The 22,741-nt window shown below is 42.3% G+C and overlaps 1 protein-coding gene across 4 annotated transcripts; it reads right to left on the reverse strand.

Annotated features, from left to right (window-relative positions):
* Positions 1 to 1,152: 1,152 nt before the first annotated feature.
* Lrrc42 (leucine rich repeat containing 42) lies at positions 1,153 to 22,679 on the reverse strand. 4 transcript variants are annotated; one of them, XM_042669788.1, is made up of 9 exons: positions 22,480 to 22,679; positions 17,105 to 17,164; positions 15,108 to 15,594; positions 11,720 to 11,851; positions 8,679 to 8,797; positions 7,403 to 7,491; positions 6,979 to 7,092; positions 3,981 to 4,065; positions 1,153 to 1,651 (listed from the first exon to the last, which is right to left on the reverse strand). In XM_042669788.1, exons 3-9 carry the CDS (start codon positions 15,578 to 15,580, stop codon positions 1,377 to 1,379), a joined length of 1,287 nt encoding a protein of 428 aa, XP_042525722.1. In that variant the 5' UTR covers positions 15,581 to 15,594; positions 17,105 to 17,164; positions 22,480 to 22,679; the 3' UTR covers positions 1,153 to 1,376. The 4 variants fall into 4 exon arrangements, with proteins under 4 accessions (XP_042525722.1, XP_042525721.1, XP_042525720.1 ...); XM_042669787.1 differs by lacking the exon at positions 17,105 to 17,164 and adding an exon at positions 21,176 to 21,207; XM_042669786.1 differs by lacking the exon at positions 17,105 to 17,164.
* Positions 22,680 to 22,741: the final 62 nt, after the last annotated feature.

A 22,741-nucleotide genomic window follows, 5' to 3' on the forward strand; every position in this document is an offset into this window, starting at 1 on the left:
CTCCAGCCTCTGAGCACTGCACTGAATATGCATCAGCTGCCACATCCAGTTCAAAGTATTTTTAACCTCCATTCATGTAACTAAGACTTGAAATGGAGGTACTCATTACTCATACTTTTGGACTCTCTCATGTTTAAGGTCCAGTGTTCAACATAGTAGGGGCTACTGATTTGGAAAGTGAGCGTCAATTAGAGATTCTTGCTGCTGGGTAATCTACAAATGAGAAGCACTGATATCATTTGGACATTGGTTAAAAACAGTAAGTCTTAAGCCCACTACAGATCCATTCAATCTGAATCTGTGTATTTTTTTCAAACTTTACTTTTTAGATATGATCTTGCCAAGTTGCTAACGTTGGCCTCAAATTCCTAGTTCTCTTGCATCGGTCTCTGAAGTAGATAGAATTAAAAATGTGAACCCAAAAAAAAAAAAAAATGTAAACCATCACACTTGGCCTTAATCTGCATTTACCAAGAGCCCCAGGTAATTAGCATACACGATAAAGCTTCAGAAACATGACTCTAACATAGCAAATTATGGCTAATTCCACCTATTTGCCTAAATATAACTTTATTGGAATATAGCCATACTCATTTTTTGTGTGTGATTGCTTTTTTGCTACAAGGACAGATTAAGACTAGTTGCAACAGAAATCTATGGCCCTCAAAGCCTTAGATATGACTTGACCTTTTCTAAAAAAGTATCTCAAGGAAAGAGGAAGCCTCTGCCCCTTAGGCAAGGCACAAGTCTGAGTTACTTTTATAACTATTGTAAAGATCCCAAGGGAGTTACTAGGCAGATGATATTTAAGAGGGCAATGTAACAGACTAAGCTTTCGAGATGGTCGGAAAGGAGTATAACTTCTGTCACCTTTAAACTCTGCGATCTTAGACAAATTGCTTAATGAGGCTGTTTGCTCTGAAGTGGGGCTCTTTCCTATCTGTGTTCCATGGTTGACAAGAGGGCAGGGCATCCTGTCAAGGTGTGCTTATTACCACCATGTAACTCTAGAACTCTTCATGAATGTCTACGTTCTGCTGGCAGGGTCAGATTGTAGTAATAACACATACCATGCTGCCCTATTAGTTCACACTGGCTTCCATCCCAACATGTGATTTCCGGTGGCTGCAGTTTATAATCCACAAACAGAACTTAAGGACAGCAAAAAGGTTTATTTGAAAAAATTACTATGTATTGAAAATATACATTAGAAATTATCACGTACTTCCATAGTATTCCCCTCCCCCACCACAAAAGTATAAATTTCTGCTTGCTATACTAATGCCATAGGTAAATTCAAACAAAAAGTAAATCATCACCAGTCCCCTTTCCCCATGCGTTAGCGCTGAGGAGAGAGGTCAACTTCTAACTGCTAGTCAGTAGGAATTTAACAAGTCCCAGTCTTCCACAGTCAAACATACATATTTCTGCTTTGAAGACTGTGGAGAGTTATTCTGCTCAGGCTCTGACTCCTCAAAAGCTCTCTTCTTGCTCTTCTTAGTCTCTTGGCTCAAGGAAGCTTCATGTTTCAATGATGGCCCATGGCAGTCTGAGGCTTTCTCTCTATAGAACTGGAGTTTTCCAGAAGAGTTCATGTGAGTGTCTGCCAGGGGACACTTTCTTGAGGCTTCCATTAGCGCCCGGGTCTGATCTGTAAGAGTAGTGGAGAGGGGGAAGGGTTCACTACTGCTCATGCTTAAACCTGCCTACATCTAGACTAAACAGATGACCCAAGTAAACAACAAAAGTCCACACAGGGTGAGTTTTGGGTTAATTTTATTTTGTTGGGAGCCCTCAAAAGTCTATAGTCTGCAAGCAGGACTTCAGTGATGTGTGCACTAGCACAGCATAATGCCAGGAACTCTCACTGGATTCTGACAAGTGAGTTGGAACAAATGACTAGTCCAAAACTCAGTTTTCTCATCTTCCGAAGGATATTAAAAATATCTAGTAAGTATGCTGTGAAAATAATGCATTGGCTTAGCACACACTAAAAACTCAACATGATTTTAAAAAACTGGACATGAGTCTAGCCTACCATCTAAATTAAATCTGTGGCACAGCTCCAGCAAACAATACAATCGTATGTTATTTATTTTTTGGTATACTCTGGAGTCTTATTTTGTTAACCTATTTTTTTCATTTTGATTTTGTCACCTGATTCTCTTTAAAAATTATGCTAAGATACACAACATAAAATTTTATCATTTTAACCAATTTTAAGTGTATATAGTTTAGTGAATTACATACATTCAAACTGTGCAATCATCACCATCACCCCTCTCCAGAAACCTTTTACGTTATCTTACAAAACTGAAACTTTAGCCAGGCACTGGTGGCTCACACATATCATCCTAGCTATTCAGGAGGCTGAAATCTGAAGATCATGGTTTGAAACCAGGCCAGGCAAATAACTCAAAGAGACTGTCATCTCCAATCAACCACTAAAAAGCTGGAAGTTAGCAGCTGGAGGGAGGAAGGATGAACAAATGCAACTGTTGGCAGGAACAGGAAGGGGGAGCAAGGGGAAAGCAAAGGGGTGACATTGTTCAAAAAGAAATGTACTCATTACCTGACTTATGCAACTGTAACTTCCTGTATAACATCTTAATAACAAATAAATTATGTTTTAAAAAAGCTGGCAGTGGAGCTGTGGCTCAAGTGGTAGAGCACCAGCCTTGAGTGAAAAAGCCAAATGAAAGCACAAGACCCCAAGTTCAAACCTCAGTACAGACAAGGAGATAAAACAAACACCTGAAACTCCTTAACCATTAAACCGTAACTCACTATTTTTCCCTCCCTGACACCTTGACAAACACTGCTCTACTTTTTCTAGGAATTTAGGAACCTCACAGAAGAACAATTGGTCCTGCTGTGTCACAGTTAACACTCCAAGGTCAGGTGTCAAATTTTCTTTTTTTTTTTTTTTGGGGGGGGGGGTCCGGTCGTGGGGCCTGAACTCTGGGCCTGGGCGCTGTCCCTCAGCTCTTCAGCTCAAGGCTAGCGCTCTACCACTTGAGCCACAGGGCCACTTCCGGCTTTTTTTTCTTTTTGCTTATGTGGGTGCTGAGGAGTCGAACCCAGGGCCTCAGGCATGCAAGGCAAGCGCTCTACCAGTGAGCCACCTTCCCAGCCCCAAACTTTTTTTTTTTTTTTGTCGGTCATAGGGCTTGAACTCTGGGCCTGGGTGCAGTCCCTCAGCTCTTCAGCTCAAGGCTAGCGCTCTACCACTGAGCCACAGCTCCACTTCCGGCTTTTTTTTTTTTTTTTTTTGCCTATGTGGTGCTGAGGAATCGAACACAGAGCCTCATGCATGCAAGGCAAGCATTCTACCACTGAGCCACCTTCCCAGCCCCTCAAATTTTCTTAAGATTGAATAATATTCCATTGAATGTAAATATTTTTTATGCATTTTTATTTACCTATTGGTGTCAACTTGGGTTACACTTTTGCTTTTTTATTTTAAAGAAATTTTTTTTTTCTTTCCATGCCTAGGCCCTTGCATATGGTAAGCAAGTACTCTGGCTCTGAGCTACACATTATAGCCCCACTTTTAAAATCTTTCAATTATAGCAAATTCCTTCTTACTTCTGTATTCTATGTTTGTGCCACCATAAATCACCTTTTATTTCCCCATTAATCTTATTTGGAATAAGATAGGACATAATATCTTCCTACCAGGTGTAGTGGGACACACTTGTAATCCTAGTACCTAGATGCAGAGGCAGAAGGATCTGGAGTTCAAGCAAGACCTCTGTCTCAAAAACCAACAAGACCACCAAAAGGCTATCTTTTTGGTATAGGTTTGAAAAGCTAAGAGCAAACCTGAATTGTAAGCTATATTGAGGGAATGTAAGTCTTAATAACAATAAATATATCAATAATATTGTAATTAACTTTCCCACTAAAAGAAGACACTTTGATTTAGGGGTGCAAAATCCCCAAAGCAACCTCCCCCCCCAAAAGAAGAAATTTCTCACAGAAGTTGAGAGTTGTTTTTCGAAGGTCCATGTTTTTTCGTGGTTGCATTGATTCCACAGTCACACGCTCCCATTGCAGAACAATCTAAAAGGTATTTAGAAAAATTTGAATCCAGACATAATCTCAAGTCTTTCTTGTTACCTCTTTCTCCCTTTCTTCTCTTTCTTTGTAATGCAGGAGATCGAACCAAGGCCTTGTTCAAGCTGGGCAAGCACCCTACTGCTGAGCAACTTAGCCACGCCCCCTTGCTTCCTCCCCTTCTATAAACACAAACCTATGTGGTAAATTTTATTTTGGATGATTGGTGATAAGAATAAAACTAAATTTGGATTTTCTGTTCTCATATAAGAGTTGAATCAGAATGTATTTGTCTACATGATTAACAAAAGCATATTAAGCTTTTATTCCTCTCCTTATCTCAAGCTATAAATACACTTCACACACTTAAAACTATTAAAATTTATTTATTTATTTATTGGGTCCGGTCGTGGGGTCTGAACTCTGGGCCTGGGCGCTGTCCCTCAGCTCTTCAGCTCAAGGCTAGCACTCTACCACTTGAGCCACAGCGCCACTTCTGGCTTTTTTCTCTTTGCTTATGTGGTGCTGAGGAATCGAACCCAGGGCCTCATGCATGCAAGGCAAGCGCTCTACCACTGAGCCACCTTCCCAGCCCAAAACTATTAAAATTTAAAACCTTAGTCTTAATACTTTTTATACATTCATAGACTTCCTCATGCCTTAAAATATACCAACAATGTACAAATATATTTTATTATGTTACCTTATTAATTTTGTAAGTTACTACATAAATGAAAGACCAATAAACTACCTCTTCAATATACCATGAGTAATAAGAACTTTGCATTTAACACATTCATGATTGCATGTCATGTGATAATCAAGAAAAGCCTGTCACAACAACAGTACACTAGAGTTTAAGAACAGTCTGGCTGTGACACTCAGTAGCCAGGAGACTCTCAATAAGGGATTTAATTTTGGAGTTTCTATTTCTTCATCTGTGAAACAGCTTAATAACTATACACATTTCAAAAGGATATTACTAGGACTAAATAACATACACAGCAGGTATGGCAGGGTTTGGTACACTCCTATGACACTTTCCTCATTACAGAAAACAGAACACATGTAAGAGAAGACCCAGGTAAGGCCAGGCACTAGTGGCTTATGCATGTAATCCTAGCTACTGAAGAGGCTGAGATCTGAGGATTGTGGTTTGAAGCCAGCCCAAGAAGAAGTCTGTGAGACCCTTATCTCCAATAAATTACTCAAAAAAGCTAGAAGTGGCACTGTGGCTCAAGTGATAGCACTAGTCTTGAATAAAAGCAGCTCAGGCACAGCATCCAGGTTTTGAGTTCAAGCCCCAAGACCAGCACACACACACAAATCTGCTAAATTTGACTTGGAGGGAAATTGTCCTTCTACTAACAGAAGACAGAATGTCAGTAAGAAGTAGTACTTGGGGACAGGGAGAGGAAAATGAGTTTGGTTCTGGACAAGTGGAAGTGAGGGTATCAAGTAGACTCATGGACAATATTGGGGAATGTATCTAACATCTGATAGGGTAGTCACCCTTGTAAGGGGCCCGAGAAAAGATAAGGTCAGCAGGGGTGAATGGAGATGTAATAAAGACAGAAAGAAGGAAGAATATTTATCAAAATTCACTCCAAAAAATAGGAGGAAAAAAGAATTAACCAAATAAGAATATCATATGGCACACATGTATATAGCAAATGACACAGAAAATACAAGGAAAGAGAAGTATGAGGTTACTTGTCACCTTCCAGAGAATCCTTACCGTACAATAGTGGAGGCCATACCTGGATTACAAAGGGTTAGGAAGTGATGGGCAGTGAGAAAGTGGGAAAGGTAACAAGAAAGTACATGGATGCACTGAGATATGAAGAACATGTCAGAATAAGGATAGTTGATATTTATACACAGGAAAGGGCCACCAAACAGTGACACTAAAGATGTGGTGGTTGGGTTGGAAAGGTGGCTCAGTAGTAGAGTGCTTGCCTTGCATGCATGAGGCCCTGGGTTCGATTCTTCAGCACCACATAAGCAGAAAGCGCTGGAAGTGGCGCTGTGGTTCAAGTGGTAGAGGGCTAACTTTGAGCTGAACAGCTAAGGGACAGTGCTCAGGCCCAGAGTTCAGGCCCACAACCAACCAAAAAAAAAAACCAAAAAACCAAAAACAAAAAAACAAAAGATGTGGTGGTATGGAAGGGAAACTTTGGGTTATTGAACCAGGATTCTAAACCTCAGCTTCTTTCATTTCTTGATTTTCTAGCCTTTTTATACCTGCTACCAAGCATTGACATGATAATCCCACACTGACCCAAGTTCATTGAGTGCACCTATGATTCAACCATGGATACACTCTGGTAATTATTTCATAATGCATGTTCTGAATTAAGGTTGGAGTGCTTCTCAAACACAGCCTCACCAGTCTCCCTTCCTAATTTTCTACAGAGAGTTTATTCTCTCTCCAGTAAGTAAACACTGCTAAGAGAAATCTGTCCTGAAGATAGGCCAGCCAGATTTTTTGCATAATAAGCCAGAATTCACTTATTTTCTGAGATACTTGTAAGGTAGTATTTCCTCCTAGATTCTTTGATAGCCCATCAATGTTTCTGATTTGACAAGAAGATGACAAAGAGGACTAATGTTTGATCTATGTGTTGGATAAGACATTTTATTAAAAATTCAATTCAAGTCAATGCAGATGGCTCATGCGCATAATCCTACTATTCACAGGGCTGAGATGGGAGGATTGAGGTTTAAAGTCAGCCAGGCAGACAAACTGAGCTAGAGACTCTTCTCTCCAATTAACCAGAAAAGAGCTGGAAATAGAGCTGTGGGCTCAAGTGGTAGAACACCAGCTATGAGCAAAAAAGCTAAGGGAAAATGAAAGGTCCAGAGTTTTTGCCACAATACCAAGGCAACATTTTTAAAAATCAGAAAATTCTACAGTACCTGGTCAGCCCAGCCCTCTGTCTTGCAGTTACTATGATCAAATTCCTTCAAAGGCACTTTGGAGTGAACAAGGCCTATGCGAGTCTGGAGTTTGTGTTTGACAGCTTTGATATCCTAGTGAGGGAGAGACAAAACAGATATGTGAACACATTTGGCAATTCTTACTTGCTTTCAGTAGCAAATAAAGACCATGATAGGCCAAGCATGGTGACTCACACCTATAATTCCCAGCATTTAGAAGGTTGAGACAGGAAGGTCACAAGTTCAAGTCCAGCCTGGGATAAATAGCCCATGCCTCAAAAATCAAAACAAAACAACTCCCCTTCCCCCCCCAAAAAACCCCATTATAAATACCAGCCCTTTCAAACAAAAAGCAAAGTATCAAATAATGAATCTGGAAAAATGAGAAAAACTAAAGTCTTACCTTGAGCCCAGTTCCAGAGATATCTAAGCAGTTTAGTTTTCTAAATGAAAGGAGGTATCCAATTCCAGCATCTGTGATCTCAGGGTTACCTAGGTGTCAAAAACATAGCAGCTTTGTTTACAATATAGTGGTTGTGAATGTAGCAACTATAAACTCAGGAGAGTAAGTCTAGGCAACCATAAACTATTGAGTGAACAAACTTTTCAGAAGAAGTTAAATATAGGTGTTTTGTCCACTCCTTGGAATATGAACCACCCACAAGATGACCCCTAAGATTCTTTACAGTTATAGCTACCCAAGAGTTGGAGAGCCAGAGAAAAGTAAAGGAATTATGTAGTTATCCAAAAGGTTGAATTTAGAACCAAATGAAAACAGCATGTCTTAAAGCTAACATGCATTTTCTTTGGAAACTTTTCTTATGTATTATCAGAATTGTTTGTAGCACTGTCTTCTAGGATATAATAAGCATAGGAACAGGCACATTATGGATGCTCATAAAATATTTGTTGAATGAATACATATCCTTCTAGACGGTTTTGTAGAGCATTCAATATTATCCTTATTCCACTGAGGTCAAATTCAAAAGTCACAGGTTAAATGTCTTGGCAAAGGCTATAGTTATTAGTAAAAAGTGACACACAAGAAGGGCCCTCTCAATTCACCCCAGTTTCTTTATCTTTTTGGTACCACACCACCCAGCCACAGATTAGGTAGATGCCAAAATTGCAAATGTTCTGTGTTGACTTCCTTCTGTCGGGAGTCAATATCTGAGAATTTTAAGTTGTCACAACTAGATTCATTCATATTGCCTCAGCTAAGTGTGGATTAAAATGACCTACTGAGGCTGGGAAGGTGGTTCAGTGGTAGAGTGCTTGCCTTGCATGCATGAGGCCCTGGGTTCGATTCCTCAGCACCACATTAGCAAAAAGAAAAAAAAGCCAGAAGTGGCGCTGTGGCTCAAGTGGTAGAGCGCTAGCCTTGAGCTGAAGAGCTGAGGGACGGCACCCAGGCCCAGAGTTCAGGCCCCACGACCGGACTCCAAAAAAAATAAATAAATAAAATGACCTATGACAGACACCATGAATCAGAGACCCAAAGACAGTAGAGTCAGACATCCTTGATGTCAGCTATGAATACAAGGGAAAGCTCTCTGGTCTGCACACTTTAAGTGGCACGGGTGTTTTGAAAGGGTTTTTCCTGCCTTGAAAACCAAGTGGAAGGTGATTATTGAAGCCATTTTTTCCAACATGAATAAACTTTAATTGCTAAAACTTACAAGATAAGTCTAATAGTGTTAGATTCTCAAGGCCTCTTTTCATCACTCGAACTGGTGCTGTCATTTTCCGTACTCCAGCATCCGATAAACAATTATCCTTCAGATGTAGTTGAGTTACACTAGGGAAACAAAATCTGTAATTAAATTACTTAAAAAGCATTTGAGGATAGGTCATTTAAAATATAGAATATTGTTGGGTGCCAGTGGATTATATCTATAATTCTAGCTATTCAGGAGGCTGAGATCTGAGGATCACAGTTTGAAACCAGCCCAAACAGAAAGTCTGTGAGACTCTTAGCTCCACCAAAAAAGCCAGAAATGAAACTTGAGTGCCAGTATTAAGCAAAAAAAGCTCAGGAACAATGTCCAGGTCTTGAGTTCAAGCATCAGGACCAACACACACACAGTGCCAGGTCTTGAGTTCAAGCATCAGGACACACACACACACACACACACACACACACACACACACACACACACACACACACACACACACACACACACACACACACACACACACACACACACACACACACACACACACACACACACACACACACACACACACACACACACACACACACACACACACACTGCCAGTACTCAGGATATTGAGACCTGAGAACAGTTCAGAGTCAGCCGGAACAGAAAAGAACATTAAATTCTACTTTCAATTAACCACAAAAATGCCAGACTGGAGGTGTGGCTCTAAATCAAATTGTAAAAATTCATTTGGCAAAGTAAACAATGCTATACTTAATATTGTTTCTCTCTCTCTCTCTCTCTCTCTTTGAGGCAGTCTTCCTTCATAGCTCAGTCTGGTCTCAAATTGGAGATGTTTCTGTACCTCTCCCCAAATTCTGGGATTATAGATATGCTCCAACACACCGAACCAATGCTCGAATTCTAACCAACTTCAAGTCTAGATTTTCAGATTGTTTATACATAAAATTATCTAATTTGTCCATCTAATCTGAAATTATATTCTGATCAATCTCACCCCTTCTATCATTCTGCCTTGTCCATTCACTGTTATTCTTGAGATAGGGTCTCTTTTTTATATGTATGTGTGTGCTTGAACTCAGGACTATTCTACCATTTGAGCCACAGCTCTATGTCGTTTTTTTTTTTTTTGGGGGGGGGGGGGTGGTTGGTAGTTTAGTGGAGATAAGAGTCTCACAGATTTTGTGCCAGGCTGGCTTCAAACCATAATCCTTAGATCTCAGTCTCCTTAGTAGCTAGAGTTACAGACATGTGCCACAGGCACCTGGTTTGAGATAAGGTCTTGTTTCCCACTCAGATGTGCATCTGAGCCTCAATCCCACTACTTTACCCTAGCATCGTAGGCATGTGCCATCACATCCAGCTTCCCTCTGTGGGGAAGGAGTTTCACAGACTTTGCTGCCAGGTTGGTCTGGAACTATCATTCCCCCTAATCTGTCATTCACATAGATTTGGGTAAGAGGCATGTTACCATTATACCCAGCTATAGATTCAGAATGGGGGGAGGGGGGGCGGTCCTTACAAACTTTTCTGACCAGACTGGCCTCGATTTGTGATCTCAGACTCTCAAATAGCTAAGTGTGAATGACCAGGCTTTAAAATGGGCCATTTCTCTCTCTCTCTCTTTTTTGTTGGTCATGGGATTGGACTCAGGGCCTGGGTTCTGTTGCTGAGCGCTTTCACTCAAGTTTAGCGCTCTACCACTTTGAGCTACAGTGCCACTTCTGCTTTTTGAGTGGTTAACTGGAGATAAGAGTCTGACGGGGGCTTGTCTGGCAGGGCTGCAGTCCTCAGATCTCAACCTCCTGAGTAGCTAGTATTACAGGTGTGAGCCACAGGTGCCTGGCTCTTTTATTTTTATTTTTTAAATTGAGGTTTCAGCATAGGGCCTGAGCACTGTCCCTTAGCTTTTTTGCTCAAGGTTAGTGCTCTAGCACTTGAGCCATAGCTTCATTTCAGGCTTTTTGCTGGTTCATTGGAGGTAAGGGTCTCACAGACTTTTCTTCCCAGGCTGACTTTGAATCACAATCCATAAATCTCAGCCACCGCCGCCTTTTCTCTCCTCTTTCCTTCCTTCCTTCCCCTTCCTCCTCCTCCCCCTTCTTCTTGTCATGGGGCTTAAACTCTGGGCCTGGGCGCTGTCCCTGAGCTCTTCAGCTCAAGGCTAGCGCTTTACCACTTGAGCCACAGTGCCACTTCCAGTTTTCTGGTAGTTTATTGGAGATAAGAGTCTCGTGGACTCTCCCGCTGGGGTTGGCTTTGAACAGTGTTCCTCAGATCTCAGCCTTCTGAGGAGCTAGGATTACAAGCATGAGCCATATCTGGCAAATAAAATGGGCTGTTTATTTAAATCAGGGTTCTTGAAAAGAATATTAGGTTATTTTTTAATAGTTATTTCTCTTTGTAATTCATAGTCCACTAATTATTCAAATAATAATTGCTGCGAGCAATTGTGTAATTTCTCATCTTAAACTAGGACTGGATAAAGGGCAAAATTCTTCAACTCAGGAAGTTTCAAGTTCCATGTTGAAATAAAGGTTATTAGCCAGGCACAGGTGGCTCACGCCTGTAATCCTAAGTACTCAGGAGGCAGAGACCTGAGGATCACAGTTCAAAGAGAGCCTGGGCAAAAAAGTGTAAGACTCTTATTTCCAGTTTATCACAGAAAAAGCTGCAAGTGGAGCTGTGGCTCAAATGGTAGAGCACTAGCCTTGAGCAAAAGAAGGTCAGGGACAGTGTCCAAGTCCTGAGTTCAAGCCCCAGAACCAGCACAAAAACAAAATAAAATAAAAAAAGAAAAGTTATTTAAGGGAGGGAAATTGACTGAATTGACTTTCCTAAAGGTTGTCAAGCTGTGTAATTGTTTATAACAAGTGCATGGAGTTTGAGAATATTCTAGGAAAAAAAAATAGCAAATGAACACAGGACAGGGAACTAACTAGTATTCCTTAAGATGATCAATTTCGTTTATCCTTTAAAAACAAGCAAATGAACAAAAGCAATAAACAAATCATCTAGATATGGCAGCAGGTCGCTACCTAGACAGGGCCTCATTGGTGAGATGTTCCAGAAGCTCATGCTCATCTCCAAGTTTGCAACAGGAAAGATCTAGGCGGGTCAGCTCTCGGAAAGACTTAATCTCTTCAAGTTTTTGTGAAATCACCAGATACCTGTGGAGCATAGAGAGCAATCAACAGCTTTTCTCCTTCCTTTCACACATTACAATTTGACTTTGTACTAGTCAATGTCACCTCATCTGAGTACTATGTTATAAGCAGACTTCACGGATAACTGTCTGCACAAGGTTTAAAATTTTAATTAGTAAATACCTTGGGAGTCTTATACATGACAGTGAAATAAGCATTTTGAATAAATAAAAGTACATGAGTGAAGGCAAGTCCTGAGAAAAATGTATGCTCTGTTACTAGACAGCCTTGGCATGAGTATTGGGAGTTTATTTAATCTTTAGGACACCAACAAAACTGCGTATTTTATCTCAAGGTGCTTTTTAATCTGGAAATATGAAAACTAAAACAAGGTGGAGAACTCTTGAGTTCTCATCTGCACACCTTCAAGAATATACCCAGAGATACCTGGCAGATCACATACCTTTCCTACTCAAACACAAGCTTGAACACCCGTCAACCCCACTGGGTTTCTGTTACTCTAAGTTGACTCCAAAAGTATGTGGCAGAGTGATTCTCATCTAGATGATTACTAAGACAAACTAAGAGCTTGAGAAACTTAATTATACTGAAGCAAGCACCTTGCCAAACTGTTTGCAGGAAAACATCAGGGAGGCCTCTCTGGAGAGGAAAAGGACTTCAGCACTCTGCATGCTAGGCTGGGCTCTACCCAGCCTTCTAGCTGTTCTGTATTTTGGTGAGGTCCGTAAAGTCAAATGAAAAGGATTATGACAGGAACTCAGAGAGAAGAGGCTCTTAAGAGACAAAGGAAACTGATCTGTGGAGAGCATCTAATTTTGACCCACTTGCAGCTTGAAGGCCACAAAGGATGGTGCTAAGACCAGTGGAGTTATGCATAAGAGTCTACTTTCAGCCAGGCACCAGAGGTTCACGCCTATAATCCTAACTACTATGAAGGCTGAGATCTGAGGTTTGCAGGTTCGAAGCCAGCCAGGGAAGGCAAGTCCATTAGATTCTTATCTCTATTAAACTACCAAGAAGCCAGAAGAGAGGTTATGGCTCAAGTGGCAGAGCGTTAGCGTGGAGCAAGATAAGTTCAGGGATAGTGCTCAGGACCTGGTTCCAAACCTTAGGAAGAGAGAGAAGGAACAAAGGAGAGGGAGGAAAAGGGAGAGGGGAGAGGTGGGAGGGGAAAAGGAGAGGGGAGAAAGTAGAGGGGAAGAGAGAAAGAGACTGTATCTCTTTTCAAGATCATAATTGAAAAAAAAAGGATGGAATAATGAGAGAGCAAGAGGCACGTGAATAAATTTTCTTCCCATATACAACTAAAATTTTATGTAGGCAAACTGATCACTGGCCTAACTACTAGTTACAGATGGCTTGAGGCACTGGTACCCCCTTTAGACTGTAGAACCTAAGCTGCCTGGAGACAGAGTTCAGCTGGGTACATAAATGAGCCTTATTTATTCAGATGTATTTTAGTTGCACTGTAAATAAAGCTGCTGTTTTACAACTTCCAATCATAGATTTAAAGTTTGTTAAAGGGGATTTAGGGGATTACTGCAATTAGAGAAAAGAAAACACATCCTTTGATCAATTAACCAAAGGATTTTTTAGTAATTCTGAAATAAGGGTTATCTGTGAAGGATATAAGACTTTGTAATGTGATTAAGAAATACTACAAAGTCGGGCGCCAGTGACTCACACCCATAATCCTAGTAATTCAAGAGGCTGAGATCTGAGAACCCTGGTTTCAGAGCCAGCCCAGAGAGGAAAGTTTGTGAGACTCTTCTCAATTAACCAGCAAAAAGCTGGGCAGAAGCATGACTCAAGTGGTTAGACCACCAGCCATGAGCAAATAAATTGGAAGATGAGAGGCCAAGGGAGAGTTCAAAGCTCTGAGTTCAAGCCTAAGTACTAGCACTTAAAAAAAAAAACATAACCAATATTCTAGGCCACAGACAACACTAGATGCCAATCTAAAACAATAAAGCTTCAGGTTCTTGTAAATTAAGAATGAGGAAAACTAAGAATGCGGCTTGGAGCCTGGGGCAGGTGGCTCAAGCCTGTAATCCTAGCTACTCAGGAGAACGAGATTTTAAGATCGAGGTTCAAAGCCAGCCCAGGCAAGAACGTACATGAGACTTTTATCTCTAATTAACCACCACAAAACTGGAAATGGCGCTGTGGCTCAAGTGATAGAGTGCTCCCCTTCAGCTGAAAGAGCTCAGGGACAGCGCCTAGGCCTAGAGTTCAAGTGCCATGACTGACCAAAAAAAAAGAAAAAGAAAAAGAAAAAAATCTATAACATTGACAATTTTCAAATTATGTGAACAAAACAAGGTGCACCACTGAATGCAGCATGTGGTCATTTGTGTAGCAAAGGAGAGCTAGGTAAGCTGGTTAATGTACAAAGTTTCTCTGGGATGACACAGAAGGAATGTGTAAGCTTGGAGTGATTATCCCAGCTACTCAAATGACAGCTGGAGAAAGCACATGAGTTCAAGGCAGCTAAGGCATGGTTAGCAAGAGTCTATTTCAAAAACAAAATACAAGGGTCTGCTTAATAGCTCACATCTGTCATCCTAGCTACTTACGATACAGAGATTAGGAAGACGGTGGTACTGAGAATAGCCTGGCAAAACATTAGCGAGATTATCTCAATCAATAAAGCCAGGTATGGTAGCACAATCTTAAGATTTCAGCTATGTGGGAGGCCATAGATAACAGGATGATTGAAATCTGAGGCTGGCCCCAGACAAAAAAATGAGACCTTCCTTGAAAAATAAAATGCAAATGCAGTGGCTCAAGTGAAAGAGCTCTTGCCTAGCAAGCACAAGGCCCCAAGTTCAAACCCCAATACTGGAGGAAAAAAAAAAGGGAGGAAGGACGGAAAGAAAGAAATTTGGCTGAAAAGTATTTCCTATCTAACGGAGGAGCTGTGGCAATGAACTAATCCTCAAAAAAAAAATTCATATTGTTCAAAAAGAAACACATTCTACCTGACTTATGTAACACTAACCACTCTGAACATCACCTTTATAATAACAAGAAAAATAATTTTTAAAAAATTTTCAAAATGATGTAAATGCTGTCTGGGAGATGTGTGTGTGTGAGGGAAGCATTTTTCTCAACATGGTCTACCACTTTCCCAGTTTAAATTCTAAATTGAACTACTACTTGATGGTAGAACTCCTGAGTTCACTAAATCCCACTGATTGACAGGATTGACAGGATAAACACACTCAATAAATATCATTATCCTGAAAAGAACACCCACCTGTTTCGTAAGCATAGGGAGCAAAGCACCAGACTTCCATAGGCCTCAGTGAATTTCTGTAGGGCCCTCAGCCCAGCACCTGGCTGTGTGAATTTCTGCCTGGCTTCAGCAGCAGAAAACAGCTTTTCAGCAATTTGCTCAGGAAAGCCAATAAGGGAATCAATGTGATCAACATTGTCGGAGATGAAACCCAGGACGAGGCTGAAAAGGGATTTGGCAGAGTACCTAAGGTTCCCTTCCCGAGTATACGTGAAGATGAAGTGATCGGTCTTCTCTTTCTGTGCAGTATCATCTTCCCTGTTCATGCAAAGCTCCACGGAAAAGCCTTTGGGAAACAGTCTGAAGGGCTTTGACTTCTGCAAGCTGCTCCTGACCCCATCCAGAGCCAGATTGACCATGTGCAGCTGCCCATTTTCTCGCACGTAGATGGGTCCTGGGTCTAGGTGGTTTTCTGACTTGAGGTAGTAAGCCATTGCCTAGGTTGTGACTATAAAGCAAAGCACAAGGAAGCAAATTCTATTAAAATGACATCTGCAACACATAACACTTCATCTTTCTGTGCTGAGAGCTTTATGAGCCTACAGGCAGGCTCTGTGGCTAGTATGCAAAAAGCAAAGCTCACCAGTTGCTATGAACTTTGGTACTTAAGGTTTCCTTTACTGTCTCTACATGGAATGCCCACTTTTCCACCCTTTCCTTGGCTAACTGGTCATCTATCAAAATCCAGCACCAATCTTGTTTCTGAAATTCACCCTGAACAAGTTATCACTGATGTTTGCAATGATTTTTTTTTTTGTCAGTAGTGGGGCTTGAACTCAGGGTCTAGGCACTGTCCCTGAGTTTCTTTTGCTCAAGACTAGCACTCTACCACTTGAGCCACAGCACCACTTCTGGCTCTTCTGTTTATGTGGTACCGAGGAATTGAATCCAGGGCTTCATGAATGCTAAAGGCACCACTAAGCCACAGTCCCAGCCCTACAATGATTCTTTAACAAGTAAATTCATGGCAGGACAGTTTACATTAACCAAACAATTGGAAACAATCTAAATGTCCCCAAATTGAGGTGTTATTAAATAATACCATGGAATATTGTAGATTAAAAAAAAAATGTTGATAGGGACTGGAAGTACAAGAGTGTTTGCCTAGCAAGTACAAGGCTCTGAATTCAAACCCCAAACCTCAGTACCAAAAATAAACAAAATCTGGAAAGCTGAATTATAACAAAAAATGCATTTACACACAGATTAAAAAAAAAAACAACAACAATCTATGGGCTGGGAAGGTAGCTCAGTGGTAGAGCGCTTGCCTTGCATGCCTGAGGCCCTGGGTTCAATTTCTCAGCACCACATAAGAAAAAAGCCAGAAGTGGTGCTGTGGCTCAAGTGGTAGAGCGCTAGCCTTGAGCTGAAGAGCTGAGGGACAGCGCCCAGGCCCAGAGTTCAAGCCCCACGACCGGACCCCCCAAAATAAAAAAATGTATTAATCCAGGGCCTTGAACTTCTGAGCTTGCTTGCTAAGCTGGTTCTCTACCACTTGAGCCACATCTTCAACCTGGTGTTTTGATGGTTTATCTTTATTTATTTTATTTTTCAATACCTTTAGGTAGTTGTACAATGGAGTTTCAATTCAACATATCATTTCATGAGTACAATGAATCTTGATCAGTGTTGCCCCTCCCATCATTCTCTCCTTCAACTATACTAACCCTACCCCTCCCTCAATTTACCTGCTTCCATCTTTACATATGTACATTGATTATTAGGACTGTATTCACCCACCATTCCTCACTCCATTCATCTGTATTTCCTCTATTTACTGGTCACTTTTGAATCTCACACTGTTCTGCCAAGAATAGCTTCAAACCTTGATCTTCTAAGTCAAGTCCCCTGAGCAGCTAGGATTACAAGCATGAGCAACCAGCAACTGGCTCTAAAAGAACCTTTGAGATAACTGAAAGAAACAAAAACAAAAAATAACAAGCATACACCTATGTTACCTGCACACAAACCAGTTGGGAGCTGGGGGTGATGGCTCATGCACAGACCCACTCAGGAGGCTAAAGCAAGAGAAGTAAAAGTAAACAAGTATTTCTGTAGTCAGATGGTTGACTGACATCATATAGCCAAAGACTAATCAGTATAAATGCTTGTTTTCCTGAGAAACTATGAGATTTCAAAACATGCAAGAAATTGCTATGATAAATAAAATAAAGGCATTTCTACAACAATTTAAAGGGAAAAGAAATAACAACCATGATGGCACACATCCATAATCTCAGCACTCAGGAGTCTGAGGCAAGAGAATCCTGAGTTCCAGACCAGCCTAAGCTACATAGTATGACTCAAAGAAAGCCAAAGCCAAAACAAAACAAAGGATGTTGGGGCATAGCTCAAGTGCTAGAGTACTTGCCTAGCAAACTCAATCAAGGTCCTGGGTCAACTTCCAGTACCCAAAATCAGCAAATAATAAGTGAAAGAAGATAGAGGTTAAATTTACTATAATACAGGCCTAATATTGCCTCCAAAAGGGTTGGTTTTTTGGTTTTTTTTTTTTTTTTTTTGGCAGTACTGGGTTTAAACTCAGAGCTAACTGACCCCACTACTACTGCATCAATGCAGGGACACAATGTGGCCCTGAAGCCACTTACAAGTGTCAGCAAACAAGTGAGTGATTAAAAATGCTGAGTGAGTCTCTGAAGATCAAACAATGAATTTGTTTGTGGGAATCAGTACTACCCATGCTTCTCCAAAGGATAATTATGTGTATAAAGCACATCACAAAAGAGGGCCTCACCTTGTCCCCACTCATCTCCCTCTGCTCTACTCTTGTGGCCATACCACACCACTTAACAAATTGGCTATACTCTCTTGTCCCACTAGAGTTAGCATATTCTACACCCTTTGGCTGGAGGGTCCTTCTCTGCCTCCGTGGCCTAGCTAATTTCTACTCATCATTAACAATCAGCTCAATCATCATTCCCTGGCCTGGGAAATATTCCCTAACCCCTGCACTAGTAGATGCGTGTCTGGTTTTCCCAGAACACCTGGTGTTTTTTCATACAACCCTTAGTACCATGTATTATGTTTGTTACTGTACTCAGAGTTGCACTGTACTCAGGCAAGGCACAAATCTAATTTGTCACTCTTTCCTAGGTCCAACACAGTGCTTAGTACTAGGTAAGGGCTCACAGATACTTGCTGAACTAAATGAGAGGAAGCATGAGATCTGAAAGGGGAAGATCTAGTACTCTGAGTTGAAGGGCCTGTTGATACGGTTGCTAGGAGGCAGCTCCTCTTCTAGGCAACAGCTGCAGGCTCCTCCCCAACTTGCCACACCCTTCTGCAGGTGGTAGAAGCAGAGCAGATGATGGGAGGATACTGCTATTGGTAGGACCAGGAAAAATACACAACTCAACTAGAAGCCAAAAAAAAACCAAAAAACATCCTGTAACAGTGCCAATGCTTACAACCCATATTCTTGCCAGCATTCAATGTCTGTTGTTACAGACATTGCTCATTCTAAGTTCTTCTTCCATCAGGGGAAAGCATCTGGCTCCTCCAACCTTACATACCTTAATCCTGAGAAAAAGGTCTTTGTCCCTGTGGTTGGACACTCAGAACTCTAGATTACTTGAAGATTACAAAGTAGACATCAGTTGCTGGGTACAGTGACTCGTCTATAATCCCAGTAATTTGGGAGACTGGGAGGTTAATGGTCTGCGGTCAGTTCAGGCAAAAGTTAGTGAAAGTCCCATCTCAATCAATAAGCAGAATGTGGTGGTTCATCGTTGTCATCCTAGCTAACTAGTAAGGAATCTCTATTGGACAAAAACACTAGACTCTATTAAAAATAACTAAAGCACAAAGGACTAGGGCATGGCTCAAGTGGCGGGCCACCTGCATGATGACCATGAGACACTAAGTTCAAACTACACCAAACTACCACCAAAGAGAAAAGAAAAAAGGAAGAAGAAATCTGGTATGGCCCTCGAAAGAAATGATTGGATTTTAATATCAGAGGGGCAAATTTTATAGAAGATAGCATATAACAATGGATCAACATACCATTGCCTGAAAAACAAAGTCCACCTATCTGCTTTGTTCCTAATCCTCAACCATATTAAGTTACCACAAACTTTGGAGTAAAATGGAAAAAGAGATAGACAGATGGATGATCACTTGTGAAGAAAATTAAGTCTGATTCCATCCAGCAGAGGGCATAGGCAACTCAGGACCAGAATAAGGATGCTAATCCCTCTCCCAAATCTTGGCAGCTTCAGGTTCTAAGGATCTTATTAAAAAAAAAAAAGGGTTATAGCTATGACTATATTTTATCTTTAGACTACTCAACAAGTGCTACTCTCTTTGTAAATGATTCAAAGTCCAATAATTCCCAAAGAGTAAACTATCTGTCCATGCAATACTCCAAGGCCTCTCTTTATCCAGCTATGGTATATGGGAACTGACCTTGATTCAGGGAATTCTGGTGACCTTTGATTTATAAGACTAAATTTGTAGATCCTGTATTCTGCCAGCAAGGCCCTTCTGGGAGATGATTATTAAATATGTTTAAACCTTTTTTTTTTAATTGTGCTGGTCCTGGGACTTGAACTCAGAGCCTGGGCACTGTCCCTGAGCTTTTGTACTTGATTAGTGCTCTACAGCTTGAGCCCAAGCTCCCCTCCTGGCTTTTTGTTGGTTAATTGGAGATAAGAATTGTACAGACTTTGCTACTTCTCCTGGCTTGGAACCTTAGTCCTCAGATCTCAGTCTCTTGAGTTTCAAGTAATATAGGCATAAGCCGTTGACACCTGGCTCATGTTTGAATATTTTAAAGTTAAGAACTATAAAGAGGCCTGGCACTGGCAACTTATGCCTGTAATCCTAGCTACTCAGAAGAGTGAGATCTGAGGATCACAGTTCAAAGCCAGCACAGGCAGGAAAGTCGTGAGACTGATCTCCAATAAACCACCAGAAAACCAGAAGTGGCACTGTGGCTCAAGTGGTAGAGTGCTAGCCTTGAGCTGAAGAGCTGAGGGACAGAGCCCAGGCCCAGAGTTCAAGCCCCACAAGGGGGGGGGGGGGAGGGGGAAAGAACTATGAAGAGGATTCTGCACAAAGTTTCTGTATTGGGCTTTACTTACACATGACTATTTTTCAAGAGACAGAGCCTGATTTATATCATGGCAAAAAAACTATACAAATTGGAAAATTAGAAATAGGTATTTATAAGAATAACAATGTTCAGTACTGATCTGTATTATATAGATTATATATAAGACATATGAATATAGATATATATTATATATATCTGTATTATATATTAGCTTAACAGAGTGAAAGGCATTCTAGTGGGTTTCCCAACCTGTTCAGAGAGGCAGCTTTGTAACTCAAACATCATACAAATATGTTACAATAGTACATGTTCTAGTGTTTAGCCACTGTAAGTAGCTAAAGTTACCACAAAGCATATCATTTCTTCAAATAAATGAAATGTAACCTTAGTGCATTAAATATTCAGTTCTCCACGCCTTCTTTGAATAAGAGGCAAGATAAACGAATTGATAACTAAACACAACTTCTTCAGGCCTTGAAGCCAGTTTACCAAGAAAAAATTAGGGGACAGAAGGAGCAGGCAACAGTGAAAAATGCTAAAATTTTCAGCGGAGTCTATTGCTATCTAATTTGAAAAGAAAAAGAGGAAAACACCTAACTTTAGTAAAGTAAGTTAAAAATCCCCTAAGAACAACAGATTATAGTAAGGATGTTAATGACACTGAGTATAATGGCAACCCCTTATTAAGTACCTCCAGCTGCCAAGCATAGTGCTATGTACTATATAAAATGACCTCATGTAATCACCAATCCTATGAGGTCAGTATTGTTCCTTAATAGAAGAAGCTCAGAGAAATGAAGTCACTTACTTAAAAAATAGAGCTATAGCTAGTTAAATGGCACAGCCTAAATCCAAAGCACACGCTCTTTCCACTGTACCCACTGTTTCTCAAGAATAAAAACATGACATCAACCTTTAGAATTAAGAAAACGTTAAAATTTAATCTCCCCACCTGTTTGATCCCTGATACTCAACTGGCTCAAGCTGGGAGGAGAGGGAGGACAAAGGGGAGATTAAAAAACAAAAACAACAAAAACAAAAATAGTGGGCTTCAGAGGAAAGAGTTGGTGGAACAAAGCCAGGGCAGAGTCACCATGAAGGCTCCCTTCTGCTAGGGCAGAAGTTAGCTACGTTCACATACCAGGAAAACATGTCAACTCATGATATTCGGGCCAAGACTGCAGACCACCTTTGGCTTATTTGAGAATGCAGTATTTAGAAATTCTCCAACAAAAAACCTGAACAGAAACTCACTGGAACACGACTACCTAAAATCCACCTTCATTGTTCTGTCTTCGCCATCATTCAATTTTCAATTCTCCCCGACTTCTTTTTCCTGTAATCGCACTCCCCCACCTGCCTTCTCACCCAAGCCCCAGAAGCTCACCCCAAGTCCAGCCTCCCAGCCCCCCCCCCAGACCACGCTAAGCTCTCTTACAGATATCTTGATACTCTCACCAACTCCACAGCTTCTCGCACAAAAATCCGGTCGTTCCACACGTCCAAATTCCCAACCACCCCCAGCACCCCTCGCCTCGCCCCTCCCCGCTCCTCCGCGCCCCCCCCCCCCCCCCGCCTCCCAGACTTCGGACCTTCCCGATCTTTCGAGACCCCTCAGAAACGTGGCTCCCAGTCCCCCACACCCAACCCCACCCGCCTCCACCTGCCTCCCCTCCCCGCCACTCTACCCTCCCCCCTTTCTTGCCTTCCCCCCACCCCGGGAGCTTCCCTCCGGCGAAGACCCGCATCTCTCCAGCCCACGCCTCGCCCGGCCTTCTCAACCTTCGAAACCCGCTCCCTTCATGTCTACGCCATCCCCAACTTCACAACCACAGCCCCAACTTCTTTCTTCCCTGCCCCCCCCCCCCGACCCTACCGCTTCCCCTATTCCAGGACTAGTTCCTTTCCTCCGTGCACCCCTCCAATCCCATTCCTTCTCCACTTCCTCAATACAGCAACCCTTCAGCCCACCCCCCTCGATCCCCAAGCAAGCCCCTCCGAGCCAACCCAGCTCCCCCTGGCCCCGAACCCCAATTCCCACACGCCCACACAGCTTACCCCTGCACACCGAACCCACCCTCAAACCTGTCTCCCGCACCCCTTCGTCCTCACCTCCCCCCCTCACCTCTCCCTTGGGCCCCCACACCCCATCCCCGGAGGCCTGCTCCTCACCCACCCGCCCCTCCCTCAGCCCCACCCCCACCTCACACGCAGCCCGGGGCTCAGCGAGCGGCCCAGCCCGCGGCCGCCACCTACCTGTGCCCCAGCCCGGGGCAGCGAGCGGCGGCAGCACCTCGGCGGCCGCGGCTCCTTCCTCTCGCGGCGCAGCTGACGGGAGAAGCGGCTCGGCACCCGGGCACAAAGCTGGCGAGGGTGGGACACCGAGAGGGTGGCAGGAGGGAGGGGCTGGGGGCGACCTGGCGCCGTGGGACCCGCGGGACCGACGGGGCGGGGGAGCGGGGAGGGAGGGCTAGGACTGAGAGTCGCGCGTGCGCGGGTCCAGCATAAGGGGCGTGGC

The sequence above is a fragment of the Dipodomys spectabilis genome, unplaced genomic scaffold (genome assembly GCF_019054845.1).
Source record: "Dipodomys spectabilis isolate Male_0828 unplaced genomic scaffold, ASM1905484v1 ptg000504l, whole genome shotgun sequence".
Classification (NCBI taxonomy): Eukaryota; Metazoa; Chordata; class Mammalia; order Rodentia; family Heteromyidae; genus Dipodomys; species Dipodomys spectabilis.

Excerpts from the sequence above, each read along its gene's own strand:
- Lrrc42 (XM_042669786.1), bottom strand. The coding sequence starts at position 15,580 with ATGGCTTACTACCTCAAGTCAGAAAACCACCTAGACCCAGGACCCATC. Across the intron at positions 8,798-11,719 it reads ACCAATGAGGCCCTGTCTAG|TGTAACTCAACTACATCTGA; the intron begins GTAGCGACCTGC and ends TTGTTTCCCTAG. Across the intron at positions 7,492-8,678 it reads AACACTATTAGACTTATCTT|GTAACCCTGAGATCACAGAT; the intron begins GTAAGTTTTAGC and ends TTTGACACCTAG.